This window comes from Cupressus sempervirens, chromosome 7 (genome assembly GCF_028749045.1).
Source record: "Cupressus sempervirens isolate cs-2001-9-10 chromosome 7, ASM2874904v1, whole genome shotgun sequence".
Classification (NCBI taxonomy): Eukaryota; Viridiplantae; Streptophyta; class Pinopsida; order Cupressales; family Cupressaceae; genus Cupressus; species Cupressus sempervirens.
The window spans coordinates 821,640,610-821,657,220 of NC_143124.1; the positions used below are offsets into that span (position 1 = coordinate 821,640,610).

At 32.2% G+C, this 16,611-nt stretch overlaps 1 protein-coding gene across 1 annotated transcript; it reads right to left on the bottom strand.

The window, feature by feature from the left end:
* Positions 1-13,785: 13,785 nt before the first annotated feature.
* Positions 13,786-14,491, bottom strand: LOC149549930 (non-specific lipid-transfer protein 1-like). The gene is made up of 2 exons (XM_089794393.1): positions 14,154-14,491; positions 13,786-13,795 (listed from the first exon to the last, which is right to left on the bottom strand). Exons 1-2 carry the CDS (start codon positions 14,489-14,491, stop codon positions 13,786-13,788), a joined length of 348 nt encoding a protein of 115 aa, XP_089650519.1.
* Positions 14,492-16,611: the final 2,120 nt, after the last annotated feature.

Here is a 16,611-nt window from a genome sequence, read left to right on the forward strand (position 1 = left end):
GAATAAAAATAAGCTATTCTTATTCCACCTTTTTTAGGAATACCTCTATGCTCATTTTGGGGTCAAATTAGGATAGGTGAATTCTGATTCCAAATTTTTATTTTGCAAACAAATGTCATTGCTGAATGTGGATATTTTGATTTTCCTATTCCTATCCAATTCCTAGAACCAAATAGGGCCTTAGGGAAATTGGTAATGTTGCTTGTTATCCTAAAGGCTCTACCTTTCCTAACTTCGTAGAATCAAACAAATCAAGCATATAAAGAAAAGCCTTGCCAACCTGAAGTGGTTGATCATATGGAGATTGAAGGAAACTAAATTGATACTTCTAGACCAAAACTGGTGGAAATGCAATGTGGATGGGTTTTCAAAAGGTAATCCTGATATCTCTAGTATAGGAGGGATTGAGGCTCCAATTTTTTTTGGGACTATTTTGTTGGCATTTTTGGGATGACATGATGTAACTAATTTTAAACCTGAAGTGGCAAAAATATTTGTATAAAATGGCTTAGAGTTAGGGATTGCATAAGGTGTGATGGAATAATTGCTTCTTACTAAGGTATTGAGTTGTAAGGGATTATGGATTGTAATCAAGTTGTAATCTCTAAATAATAATAATAATGGACTTGTTGTTTGGTAGACATAACCCAGGGATTGGGTGAACCACATTAAATCTTTGTGTCGTGTGTTCTCTTCTGTGTGATTTATTATTTTCTAATATTAGTTGTATTGCATGTAATTGTTATTTCCTATCCATGGTTAATCCTAAAACCTAGTTCTTTTCTCAAAGTAAAAGGATTTTGTTTGTGAAGAAAATGCAGAAGTGTGGGGATTATTAGATTGTCATTGTAGAAGAAAATAAGAAAATTTAGGAAGTGCTCCAAGAGATGGTGAAAATAAAAATTATGGGTGGGTCGTTGAAGAAAGTGGAGCCAAGGGATAACATGGAACTAAAAAAAACCCTTAAAATTTGGAAGTAGTTTCAGGATGCTAGGCTTACTAGTTTCATAAAGGCTACAAGAGGCTTCAATAATGAATTTTCCTCTAGGTTTGCTAACTCTTGGCACAAGGGAACAATGACTATAGGTAGCATTCACTTTAGCATGACCCCAAAATTAATTGCAAAGGCTATTAGTCTTAAATGTGAAGGCCACTAGGTAGAAAGAAAGAGTGAAACTAAGTACAACTACTAGTAGAGAAAATCCTTTGGAGGTAATGGGAAGGCAAAACAGATGAATTCTAACAATGGGTGTGACAAACTTGCTCTCCCACCCCTTTTTTCTATTATTTGCCTTTGGATTATGAAGTATTTTATGTGTGAAGGGAGATTTAACTCTTATAATGCTTACTACTTTTCCTTGCTGAATTTCCTTCATAATGGGGAGAAAATCAATGTCTCATTCTTTTTGTTATCTTTTTTAAAAGGTAGTATTGATAATGGAGACTATTGGAAACTTACAATTGGAACAATTGATGTTTTGTCATTGATGTCAAATATATTAATAAGACACATTCCTACCTAATCTAAATTTCATATCTATTTTATAGTGCCTCTCATGTTTGTATTCTATACCTTGTTATATTTTGATTCGAGAGATATTTTGATTCTCATGTTGGATGGTATTTGAGATGACCTAATGATCAAATACTATATTTTGATTGCCAGTATCATAGATGATAGATACTATGTTGTTTAGTTTGATCATATCTGCATGATGATGCTTATTGATGTGACATGATGCTTTATGATAATATTTGGTTATTTTGTATTTAGACATATACTCTATTTATGATTATATGACGGACTTATTGGATTTTGGATACTATGATTTGATGCTACATATATTTACTTCATTGTTTCTTTGAGAGGTTTTATGATGCAATGAGTGATGTAAATAGATTATTTTAATGTAATTAAATAAATGATTAATTATGTAATTTAATGCATTTATCACTTTGGCTATATTATTATATGTAATTGCACTTGATCGTCTGTTTAGTGTGCAAGATTTATATCCTCAACAGTGGCACATGGAGTTATTGATTTGGTTATTTGCACCTACCAAATGTCATCCATGTATGGGTGATGTATCTTTTTTAATTGTTAATTAAACCCTTCGATGATTTAATAAATCCAAATTCATTTGCATTTGTGACTAGACCAATATTATGTTTGAGCATTTAGATGTCTACTTTGGTTGCAAAAAATTATTAAGAAATATTGCGATTTAATGTTTTAAAGGTATTTTGGTATTTTATTGTATTATTTTAATTATCAACAACTTTTCCGTAGTTGAATTCTATTTAATTGGAATTTCCTAATTTTGGCTAGGTTGACAAGGGGTTTAATCTAGTAAGCCAATTATTTTCCTAATTTTATATTGCACTTTTAAAGTTAATATATATCCCAAAAAGTGAGTTATTTATCACTTCTCACTTTCAAATTAGAAATTGAGAGAAAAAATCCCAAAAAACTCTTAAGGAGGGATTTTTTCAAAATTTGTTGCAAGAGATACAAGCGTGGGATTGATGCGAGATTGATCTTGTTGGACCTAGCTCAGTGAGACCTTGGTTTTCTGAGACTTTTGGTAGTTTTAGAGGAGTGTTTATTTTACTCCAAGTGTTCCCGTTTTTTCCTTTTTGGTTGCTAGGTAGGGCTCTTGCATTTTTATGCCTCAGCTCTATTTTTGTGCTTTTTCTTTTATACTAGTTTGTTAGGAGGTAGAGAACTAGTCTTCCCCTCCATTTCTATATGCTAGCTCTACCTAGTTGGGTGGTTATGAGCATTTGTTATCTTTCTGGGGTGGGGTTTGGGGGTTTTATACTGTTATGTTGACCATTTTTGCATACAAAATTTGAACCCAAATTTTATTTGTTTTCTAGGGTCTTATACCCAATGGTAAAAAGGGTTTTAATTTCACTAGATTTTGGACATTGTTGACTTTTCTTTGATTTGTGTGCTACCTAGTTTTCTTGGGTGTTTCTTGGCATTGATCTTGGTTGTGGATTTGAATTATGCATGAGGAATTCAATACGACCATAAATGTATTCTTCTTGCATTAGGATTCATGTCGAATCCATACTCCCAACTATGCACTCAGTTGAGTAATTTTATACTTGGTATTCTTTTGTTCTTCATCCAACCCTTGTTGTGTATGATCTTTGTGTAGTTGGTGTACCCACAAATGAGCACATAAGTGTGCACTTGTTGGGTTTTTGTGAGGCCCGAGCTCCCACTTGATATCGGTAGAGTTATGGTCATTGGGGGTTGGGTTGGGAAACTACATTTCCTACATGCAATCATCATGTGATGATTATGGGTATGTAGGGTAGGCAGTTCTTCTCTCATGTACCCCAACCCAGAAGTGACTAACAAGGTAACATGAAGAGGTTTTTAACAAGTGATAACCAAAATTAACAATGAAAAAAAAACTTAATGAAAGGTAAGATTAAGGAACACCTAGCCTCTCAAGGGAGTTGATCAAAGGTGTGTGTGTCTAGCCTCCTAAGGGAGTTGATTGAAGGCACAATATCTAGCCTTCTATAGGAATTGAATGAAGATACATTTTGAGTCTAGCCTCTCGAGGAAGTTGATTGAAGGCTTGAAGTACTTGTGCTACCCGATGGAAAGTAATGACACTCCATTAGAGTCCCTACATAGTTATCCTTAGTGGATTTGATTAGTGACCTATTTTACTGCATTATCTCCTTGACCATATTGATATTTGTATTAGGTTCTTGATGGGCATCTATGTTAGCCATGGGTGATTATCTTCTGTGATTGTGGTCAAGTCATTATCTCCATGAGAACAATGGGTGTGGACCTATGGGTACCATGTGGTTGGGAGGCATAGCTACCTATACCACTACTGGGGACCGGTGTACAGAGATGGTCTTCTTCCAATTTGAGGCCAGTGTTGGATATTCACTTGGTAATTTAGTGTATCTAGAGCATGTTCTATTGTGATTTATGTTTTATCTTGGATGCATTAGATGATGTTTATTATGTTTACTTTATGCATTTCCTTTATCATGATGTTGTATCATATTGTTAGATGATATTTTTCACCACTACCTTGGATTAGTGATGCTATTGGTAGATTAACATGTTTGATGTAAATACTCTTCCGATGTTATTTGATAGTTATTGGTAAGAATGATCTCATGAGACAACTCTAACTATCTTGTTGGCAATTTGAGATTCATGCTTAAGGGTATGGTTGGGAGGAAATGACCATGATTATTTTTAGTTTGGAAGTTTCTTGCTTGTGCTTTCCTTCTTGAAATAGTTGATTTATGCACATGTATGTTCATTGTGATGTTGCTTTCTACATGATTATATTAGATGCTATGGATTAGATGGTTAGATGTCCGATTCCCTTTTTTAGCACGTTGTATTTATTTCATGTCCTCAAGTGTATGAGCCTCAACATACGTGTTCTCGATACTCTTGAGTGTGGAAATTCTAACTCTATTTTCCTTCTAAATTGTTCATTTGGAATTTCTTTACAAACTTGGGTGATATTGGTTCAACATTGGGAGATACATGTAAAGTGTCACATGGCTATAGTAAAAAGTATTGTGTGATACTGGAAAGTATTGTATGATAGTAGCAAGAAGTATTATGTGATACTAGTTAAGTATCACACGATAATAATAAGAAGTATTGTATGATATTGGAAAATATTTCACATTAGTTTTAGAAAGTATTGTGTGATACTGGAAAGTATCACATGAGGTCTATGAAAAAGCCTTCATAAGAAAACAACAACTACTTTTTGACTTATTGGATATGTTTCCAAAGGTGTTTTGGGTACCCTTTGGGGAGTTGTTGCCTTCTATAATGAAGGGATGTATAATATATATCCATTTAAGGCTTAGTCAACTTCCAAGATATCTAGTTCAGTTTAATTGTATGTTCATTATAGTTGGAAATGGACATTGTATGTTTAGCCCACTTAGCTTGTTAATGAGTGCATTGGTAAGTAGTGATGCTTGGAGATCATTGGTTGAGTCTTCTGCTATGATCCTTGTGATTAGTTACATGCTAATGTTGTATGTATCCATGCTTATTACCTTTTTAAAAAAAATGTATTGGATTTTGTTTATCCTTGTCCCAAGGATCTCCGGATGGGGCATTACATATTTGATTGATGAAGAGGATTTGACAAATTGCTCAAAAAATAGCACCTAGAGGAAAGGTTGAATTATGAATAGGAAGCTATAATAGACATTTGATTAGTTAGACTTTGATGAGACAAAGTGATTTCTTATATCAAGAAATTCAAGCCAAGTCGAGCTATAGAGTAAATACTTAAGGAATGTCGAGTGATGCTAGTGTCAAATGAGCCATAATAAGTGCCAAGAAAATCTAGTGTTGATTGAGCATCAATATGGACCAAGCAAGATAGTTGATGCCAAGCTATAAATATTTATAGCGACCAAGTGTTAAGTGATGACCGAGTGTTAGAACTTAGTAATTTCTAAGTACACTATTGAAGATGAATTTTGAAGAAATCATGACTCCCAACTGACTTAGTTGATTTCTTGGGAGCTGTAAACCATATTGAAGATAAGATTGATGAGTTGGATCATTAAATTTAAGGAAAGGATTAGGTAAAGATCTAACAAATGGATTCTAGAGAAACTTCTAGAGGAAGATCAAGAAGATATATAGATATAATGAATTATGTTGAACCTAATCGTAAACCCTAAGATCTATAGTGATCATGGAAAATAGTAAAGCAAGAATTTCCTATTTAAAGAGGTACATAGATGAACCAAAATAGTGTGGTGCATATGAGAGAGAGGCATACATAGAAAGGTTGATCAAAGACATACAAATGGTGAACACAAGTGTGTGTGTGTGTGTGTGTGTGTGTGAATGTGAAGCTAAAAGAGATTGATTACAAAGATGCCACTGATATTGATAAGTGAAATCTAAGTAAGAATCCTTAAGCATTGTTGAAGGGGGAAGACTGATTGCTTGAAGGGTTTTTGAGTGAATTAAGAATAGATATGATAGTGGAGAGCTTATCAGTGAATCAACACTAGAATTGGACATAGATATGAACTTGCAAATTGAGTTGTAATCATACGGATCAAAACCCTATTGTTTTCTTTCTAATCATTATAAATAGTTTTTATTGAAATCCTTTTAATAGAGGTTGACCTAACACTCATTTGAAGGACTTAATAGTCTATGTAAATTCTTTAACAAGGTGACATTCTAAGTGGAATGATCAAAGTCCTCTGACAAGGCCACTCCTAATAGGGTGATTAAATACTTTAACCAGGTCACATTTAATATTGTGTATTGTAACCTCTAATAGGGTTGGCTCCTAATAGATCTCACTTTGAAAGTGTGAAAAAGAGGTGACATGTTGCTAATGGTATTTCCCAAATTGGGTTTCCACATAAAAATCCTAGTGTCAAACTTGTGTTGAATGCTTTATATTTTTTACATTTTATATTCAGCAAAACATGTTATGTTTGAGCAATAATTTTATCATTATAGTAGAGGCTGAGTAACAATAGGATAAGAAGAATAGAGTGTTTATGTTTAATTATTCAAATGGTACTTATGGACCTTCAATAACTGATTCACCCTGCTCTCTTAGTTATTCTAAAAATTTCTAACAGGAGACAACCCACCACTTCGTCAGGGGCTTATCTTTGTGTTATACCATCTTTTTTTTCTCACAACTCAACTTTTAGTACGATCCTAATCCATGGGAAAAAGCTATTTGGGACTAGCTTGAGTGTAAAAATTGAGGAAATTAGCCCTACATATGACATGAATCATAGAAAGAAAGACCTTAATTTTGGGACCTCAAGCTCTAGAAATGATCTTAAGAAATCCCTTGAAGAATCACATTTTCTTGAAACTCCCTCTAAAAGAAGGAATTCTCCCCATAATAGTAAAGGCCCTACCCCTAAATGGATCAAGGTTGAAAAAGATATTATTGGTGTTGAAAAATAGGGAACTGAGGATGAGGAAAGCAAGGATAAGCCCACTATAGGGATGGGTAAATACCAAGAGGTGACCTCTACAGAGAGAAGGTCAAAACATCTACATAGGAAAAAACAACATATCAAAAGAATGATGTGAATAAGGACAAGTCAGTTACTATGGAGGAATTAAAATTCCTTGAAGCTAAAAGTAAAGCTTCTGAAGACATAGAGAATGAGGATACATAAGATGTGGAATATATTGAGGAAGAGGAAGAAATCTATAATGAGAAGGAAAAGGATGTGGTGATGGTTTAACTGGAGGCTAGAATTGAAGAGGATTTGGGAGGGGATAGAAAAGGTGAGAATAATCCCATGGAGCTTAACTACTAAAAAATAGGGGAGCTAGAGTTAAAAAGATGAATAGTAGGATAGGAATGCGGAAATGGAGACCCTTATTTAAAGGGTTAAATAGTTGGAGAATAAGCTATCCAATAGATTGTATGCTATACAATGAAAAATGGAGTCCCTAGATAAAATGTATAAAGTGACCATTGCCAACATTAAATTGGGGGTCTTTGTTGAGATTATCTACAAAGTTAAGAGGGAAATCATGGAGAAGATGGTCTTAGGCGTGGTTACTAGAAAAGTAGGATGTAGAAGATGAATGCAATAGACACTAACGACAAGGAAAAGGATTAGGATGACAAGGATGTCACCAACTAGAAAAGGGAGCTCTCCTAGTTGGCCAAAGACTGAAATGATATTAAGAAAGCTTAGTAGTTTTTTTAGTCTCTAGTTTCTTTTGATCACTTCTTTTAGAGCTATTAAAACTTTTAAAGTAATTTGAAGTTTAAGTTGTTTTTCAATACTTTGAGCTTATGTTACTATAAGTTTAGAAAGTTTTTGATTGTTAAGAACTTATGTTATATTAAGTTTTTAAACTATTATAGCTATGTTCTATACATATAGTTTATATCAATTCCTATTTCATGGATTAATCTCTATGTATGTATGTTGTTTAGTAGGTTTAGTTTGATATTTTCTTTGATCATTTTAAGTGCTACTTTCATGATGAGTATTCATATTTCTTGTAGGTTTTGGATTGTGCTTTCAATAATTTTTTGGGACCCATCTCTTTGCTAGTTTAGGTCAATTTGGCAAGCTTTTTAGCTATAATGGCCAAGGGCTATGCCTTCTTCTTGTATTTGTAACCTTGGGTTCAAGTCCCTCTCCCTGCCTCCTTTATCAAGAACATTGTCATACCAAAGCTCACCAATCAAAAAATTATTACCTTGTTTTTTCTTGAACACTTCCTTAACATGAAAGACCAATCTATGATAAATCCATTGTATCTCTTTCATACCTCTAACTAATCTGAGCTATAATTTAAAATTTATCAACTGGACATAGCTCTCAATATATCTATACATTTGCACAAGATAACTATAAATATATAATGATCCATTATTTTCACATTATGTTTATACAACATGTCTTTGAGACACTATCTAAATAGATAAATATATTGACATCAATTGAAACACATCTATTAGTCCAACATATTACTCTCTCTCTCTCTCTCTCTCTCTCTCTCTCTCTCTCTCTCTCTCTCTCTCTCTCTCTCTCTCTCTCTCTCTCTCTCTCTCTCTCTCCCTCCATCCCTCCCTTCCTCCTCCACCCCCCCCTCTCTCTCTCTCTCACGCACATGCACACACACACACATGCGCGCCCCCCCCCCCACACACACCTCATTTCCCTTAATCTCTATTTATGTTCTTGCTCCATATGTAATGAATTATATATTTCACATTAGATATTTAATATATTATGATTAATTAATAATATATGTATCAAATATAGGATATGGATAGGATATCCAATACTTTTACAACAACAACAATATTCCCCAATTTGCACCATTGTGAAGGTATCTAATATCTTAGATTTGATATTTGATATCAAATATGTATCAAATATCAAATACATATATAATATGAGATACATATATGATATCACTTATTTTTTAACTTCTTTAATGTTTTTCTGGCTAGGTGTAATGACAACCAAGCCTACTAAAAATTCAATAATTTTTTATTTACATTGCAACTTTTTACTACCCCATGATTCTACACATGCCCTACCATATTGAAATCTTACAAGAATATAAAATTATGAATAAAATATATAATATAGATAAGTTGTTTTCCTAATTTTATAAACAAGTCCAAATTTACATACAAGAAAATAAGAGGAGAAGTTGGGGTGTTAAATAGTTTTCAATAGTCAAGAGTTTTCTTTGATATTCCTACCTCCACAAACAACCAAGATGGATGACTTTGATAGTAATTATTGATAAAATACAATAAATATAGCGCTTCTAAAAAAAATATGAAATATGCAATAAATTGTTCAAACAATAATATTAATTCTCCATGGTGGAGGAGATAAAACCAACTCAACTATCTCCTATACAGAATCCTTAAAATACCATGGGGTTTTTCTACACTAACACTCTGGAGAGGGACATGAAAACACTTAAGATAGTTCTAATTTATGAAATAGTATTATATCTAAAGATTCAAGTTGTAAAGTGATTGTGCATGTGAGAGCTTGAATGAAATTTTTTTTTCTCTTGTTATTGATCAATTATTTTCTCCTTTTCAAAACTTAATCCTTGTAGTTAACAATATAAAGTTTAGGTTCATCTATGAGATATAGCTTAGCTAATAAGGGTGTTACAAGTTTGTATATTCTCTAGAAAGTAATGGTCCAACAATCAATTAAACCATGCATTTTTGTGGCATGATAGTGACACATCATGTACCTAAAGAATTAGACTAAAAAATTGTAATACATTAAAAATTCTTTGGAAAATTATAGAATAATTATAAAAATATAGTTTCTTAAGGTAAATGGAGGTTTTCATGTAGTTTGAAACTAAATGAGCTTGTAAATTTTGAGACTACATTAAATAATATTTTAAATATTAGTCACTCTATTTAGAATGTTGTATTGTGTATAAGCTTCAATGAAAGGCCATCAACTTCAATAGAACTACAAACAAAAATCTTAGATACATCTTTACCACTTGCCTATGAAAGACCACTATCATATAGCTAATATTTTTTATTTTATCTCATTTTCTCTATCCTTTTTCTCCAAATATTATAAAAAAATATTGTTATGATATGGAATAATAAGAATACATTTTCTTATAATGGAATGAAAAATAATAGAAGAATGAACATTGGCATGTATAGTTTCTCAAAACACAAAACATTGGAAACTAGTTGTCATGACAAGCTACATGCCAATATTTGAATGTAGTTTATTTTGCAAAAATAATTCAAGATGATAATGGAATATTGTTGTTATAGTTTAGATGTTACAAAAAAAAAAAAAAAAAGTATTTTAATTGTCCTTTGTATTTAAGATTAATTTTCTATAAAATTTTAGAAACACATTGTAAAATTTTTATAGGATACAAACCAATGAAAGTTAATGTTCTATATAGTACATATAAACCAACAAATCACAATACACAAATTTATTTGGCTATCCAACTAATTACATTCTTAGCTTCAAGCTATAAAAAAGAATAAAATAGTGTTCATTTTATGAATGTACACTTTTATATTTTTTTTAAGGACTTTATTGCTTTGATTACATATCTCATTAGTTAATTTCAATGAGATATTTTACCATAAAAATGACATTTACTTATGCCTATTAGTCACATACATTAATTAGTGAAATTGACATGGTATGATAATTAAGTCAAGTAGTGGTATTGTTTTTTCTTTTTTCTATTATCACCTCCTTTTAATAGCATATTCTTCTTGAATAGTTTTCATTATTCTATTTCTATACTTTATTTTATTTTTATTTTTTTGACATATTTAAATTCTATAATAACATTTAAATTTACAATTCATCTAACATTAATCATTATTTTCAATTTAAATATCTCTAAAATTAATATTTATTTGATCGGTAAAAGGCTAAAATCAAGATTAATTATTATTATTTATTAAACTCACATAGACTCGAAACCAAGACCTCTCAGGTAAGAGGCTCACAATTTACTATTGTATTGTAGGCTCTTGCTTATTTATTTGATCATTTTAAAATTAATTTAGTTACTTATTTAATTTATATAAAACTAAAAAAGACCACAATGATCTTTTATTCTCTCACAACTTTCTTGATATGTATGTTGCAATGTACTCTAAAGTATGTATATGTAGTAACATTATGATGCAGATTCAAGTATAAATTGACAAAGTTGCGCTGGAAGTGGCTCACCTATAGTAGCTACTTGCTCACTAGGGAAATGCCCCTTGTACGGTTGCCCGATTGCCTTTAGATGCTTTATCCAGTGAACATACTCCTCCTCACGGTCATCAGAGAAGCTAGAGTAGTTCTTCTTGCCACTCATAGACCCATAGGTCACAACCTCATCATCGCTCTCCTAGTGCTGGTTTTCATGGCCGTCACTGCTTGGCCTTGCCTCCTTGGAGGTTAGGCTTAGGTTGGTCTCCGGTGGCTCCCCCTGCTACCAATGATGTAGGTTGGCCATCTACTCACCGTGACCCCAAGTGGGCATTTCCTTGACTAGATTTAGCCTTTTTTCCTCCTAGGGCCGAGGAAGATAAAGACAACGATAAAGATGCTACTATTGCTGATGGTTGGGCTCCCCCTAAGCCAACCACTAACCCCAAGGATTTTTGGGGTTCTGATGACAAAGACCCTCCTTTAGCTGGCACTGCTCTCGTAGCCTAAAGTTTTTATATTTCTATTTATATATGTTTTTTTGATGAATAGTTGATCTCTGGCCTTGGGCCGTATGAACTTGTGGGGTGATCCTATATCCCCCAACCCCTTTTTTGTGAATATGTATCTTTAAATTTTTAATTTAATGGAAAAGGTCTATTCATTAAAAAAAAATATTAATTTAATATAAATTATTTTACACTATAATAAAGACTTTTTAAAATATGCACATTGATGAGGATTTATCATTAGAGTTATTACAAGAATGTTCAATGAAATGATTGGACTGGTGAGGTTACTATGAACATACTAATTAGACATGTGTAGGAAAAGAGGTTTTAAGAGATGTTTGTAGTTGAATTTTGTCAAGTTTTAGTGGATGAAATTAAGGTTACAACTAATTTATCAGAGATTGGTATTCTGGTGTTTAAAAAAACATTCAAGAGGAAACATTATGATAGTGAGTGTTTTGGTGTGTATTGATGTTTTGGTGGAGATAAAGCCAATCCAACTATCATCTATAGATAATCCTTAAAATGCTTTGAGAATTTTCTATGCAACACACTGTAGAGAAGGGGAACATAAAAATTAGAATAATTTTAATATGAAATAGTATTTTTTTCAAAGATTCAATTTGCAAAAAAGTTGTGGATGTGAGAGTCTGAATGATTTTTTTTTGGTTCTTCTTATTGATCGATTTCTTTCTCCTTTAAAAAATATAAGAGACAACTTAGTTAACAAGGGTGTCATAAGTTTGTAGATTCTATGAAATGTAATAGTCTAACAATCAATTAAATCATGCATTTTTGTAGGATGTTGGTGTGTTATGGGTGAATAACTAGACCAAAAAATTGCAAGACATTAAGTATTCTTTGGAAAACTTGATTATTACAAAAATATAATTTCTTAAGCTAAATTGAGGTTTTTCATGTAGTGTGAAATTATAGTGGCATGCAAATTTTGAGATTATATTAATGATTTGTCAAATTTTGGCTAATCCATCTAGAATATTGTATTGTGTATAGTCTTGAAATCATGGCCATCAACTTGAAATATACAAACAAAAATCATAAATACATCTTTACAACTAGCCTACCTCCTATTTTTCTTAAAGATTATAAAAAATTACAAAACTATGGTTATAGTATAGAATAATAAGAATAAATATTCTTAAAATAAAATGAAAAATATAATACAAGACCAAATGAAAAATATAATACAAGACCAAGTATTTGTATACAACTGCTCAAAACATAAAACAATAGAAAATGGTGTTCATGTCAAACTGTGTGGCCATCTAGAAATGTAGTTTATTTTGCAAACATAGAAATACAATAATAGAATATTTGATAGATGTTACAAAAAAATAAAAGACTTTCATTTGTCCTTTTCATTTATGATTAATTTACAATTTATTAAAGATTTAGAAATACAATGTACAAATTTTATAAAATAAGAACTAATGAAAGTTAATGTTATATAGTGTATATAAACCAGTGAATCACAACACACAAATTTATTTGATCATCCAATGGTGTTCATTTTATGAGCGTATAATTATTTTTGAAAGACTTGATTGCTTTAAGTACCTACCTCATTAGTTCATTTCTTTTACATAGTCTATTGAAAATAATATATTCTTAATTAAACAATTCTATTTAAATAAAAAGATAACAAATCAGCTGGCATAACTGCACTGCTGATTGCAGGAAAAATAACTTTGAATTAGTCTACCGTTTGAATGTCTCGGTACCGGAAGCACTGTAAGCATTGATTTATGATTTCCATCTTCTACCAGGCAATACAGCCACAAAACCAAAAGAAAACCAAACACACATCGAGACCATGAAAGTCATGAAAATGCACTTATTTTATTGAACTTAGAAGTCCAAAGTACAGATATATAGTCTGTTTGCAAACTACTATAAAGACCGTACATGCACCTTACAGTACTTTTCTCTACACAAGTAGTATCTACTTCAAGATACCCCTACAGAAACTCCACGAGTCACTAAAACCCACATAGATATTCATTCACTTTTTCTATGCATCAACAAATCAGTGAACCCTGCAAAATAAGAAACAATACACTCATTAGTAATACAATAAACCACAAGAAACAAAAAAGATCTTAACAATCTGTGAAGAAGAATAGACTCGTTTTAGGAAGAAATATACAATAGACTCATTTGTTGTATGCATTATCCATTCAGTGAAACAATAGACTGATGAGTTATACAAAATAAACTATAAGAAACAAGTCTTAGAAAAAACTATGAAGAAGAATTAGACTCATTTAGGAAGAAATATACAATAGGCTCATTTGTTGTATGAAAAACTAGACTGACGAGTTATACAAAATAAACTACAAGAAACATAAAAGTCTTAGCAAAAACAATGAAGAAGAGTGTAGAAATTTATATTACTTTGAGCAGTCAGTGGTAAGGCTAATAGGAATTCCAATGTTGACACCACAGGCCTTAGGCAAGTTAGTGAGGGAAGAAGGGAGAGGCTTGATTGAAGCAGCTGCAGTCTTAATACATTGGCATGCATTCTGCTTGTCTATGGTAGTCTTTGCCATGCCATTGACCCTCCTCACACCATCACAGCACCTGCGTGGGACCTGACCACCACTAACTATGTATCCCAGACACGGTGTAAGAGCACTTGTTACTGCAGGGCATGTCACTTGGGCATCACAAGAATTTACAAATACACAAACCACCAATGCCACTGCAATTGTAACTCCTAAAACAGCCCTCATATTGGCTAAGGATGAATGTATGAAGCAGCTAAATGTATGATAATTACTATTCTTTTCCTACTCTCTCTTTTGGTATCAGAGAATGGGCTGTGAGGAAACATAATGAAAGTTCTGAATTTAGAGGATGGAAATAGTAGGATGTGGGTGGCGCGTGGCTGAGATTCTCTGAAACAAGAGTTATTGGATTTTGAATATTTGCTATTATTGGCGCTTTTACGAGCATTATTGCATGCATGCACTGAGAATCTGATTTGGTTGTAGAGAAGTTAGGTGGGCAGTCCACTGCATGGAAAGATCATTTAATTATGAAACATGCGCATAACAAATCCATTATACGTCTAAAATAGACATGTCAGATAAATAGCATTCGACCAAGTTTACCCTCCACAGTGAAAGTCTATTATACTTATATACCATGTATCTCAAAAGAGTTGAGTTCAATTATTTGCAAGTGAATAAAATGGATTAAATTAATATAGGGGTCTACGTAAGTAAAGCTTGACCCTTGTGATCCAGTAGATTCGAAACGTCCTTGTAAGTGCATTGTATGGCATTATCAAATCATATGTTAAAAGATCAAGGATACACAATTTTTGTTTTTTTTTGGGTGAGAATAGAACTACAAGTTATAGGTTCATTTTATATATTGTGATAAATTGTGCAGTCATAAAAATCACTTTCATATTTGAGAAAGTGATGTAGGTAATGTGTAATTAGATTGATAGGTTAGTGATAGAGTAAATTTTTTTAGATTTATAGAAAATGATTTTCTAACATTTAGATGGAGACTTTTGCCTCTAAAATAAGTTGGAAATTAGAGTATCTTATTTCTTTGTTTATTTGTCTTTTTAAACTATATAGTTCATCTCAATTATCAGCATTTTGGAACAATTTTTATTACATTTATTTCATCTATTTTATTTGCATTAGGCATTTTAGGCTTTGGGATTTAACTTTGTTTTCTTATGTTAGGTCCCAAAGTTGTTTCCCATTTTATCAAACTAAAATCTACTTACAAAGACAAGCTTATATCACGCAAGAGGAATAAGCTCATAAACAAACCATGGAAGTTTAAAAGGAAACTCTATAATCTAGGGTTACATCTTTTGAAATTTGATCTCAACTTAGACTCAAGAGGGTGTTCCTAGGTTAATATTTACACATTTAAAAATTAGGTAAATAAGTACAATTATATATCAATCACCAAATCAAACTTTCTAACTTGGCTCTAAAGAACTATCAATGAAGAACATCTAGCTACCTGTTATGATTGATAGTGTTGGAAAATATTGATAAATTGTGTATTATCTTTGATGTTACACAAAATGTCATATCATTGCCAGTCAGTGTATGCCGAGCTCACTTGGGCGATGAAGACAATTTACTGTGTCTACCGAGCATTCCAGAGTTTGACTAATTTAGAAGACAGTGTCTATCGAGTAGAAGCTTAGTGTTCATCGAGCTCACTCAATTAATGAAGAAAATGTTGGATGGAACTAGTGTTAACCAAGTTCACTTGGTTAACATAGGAAAATCATTTTTAAGTTACTGTCTACTGAGCATGGTAAGCTAATGAAGAATTTTCTTGTTTTGGCATATTAAGTTCAATTGATTTAGTTGTTGGTTCTAGCCAATTGAGAAGTTGAATATTAAGTATTCTACATTGTACTGAAGCTGACTTGACAATGTGTACAATATAAATATAAGGTCAAGTGAAGGATTGAATATGTAGAAGTAATTAAAAGATTTGATGATGCTTAGGGGAAGCGAATTAGAAGGATAAGAAGAATATCTTTGTTGAGCTACAAAGATACATTCGATCAGGAAGGATCAAGTATACAACCTAGAATTAAGATCTGTAATCAACAATTTAGTTCCATCATTAATTAGGTCAGCTTATTGTTACTCTCTAACTATTGTAGCAGTGATCTAAATCTCTTAATTGAGTTGGCTTAACAACTATTTGTAAATCCTCTAATAATTTGGTATTTCTAATTGAATTGTCTAAATACCTCTAACAAGGCCAATCCTAATAGGGTGATTAAATCCTCTAATAGGGTCACACCTAACAGTGTGTTTTGTAACCTTTAACATGGTTGGCTCCTAATAGGGCTCACTTC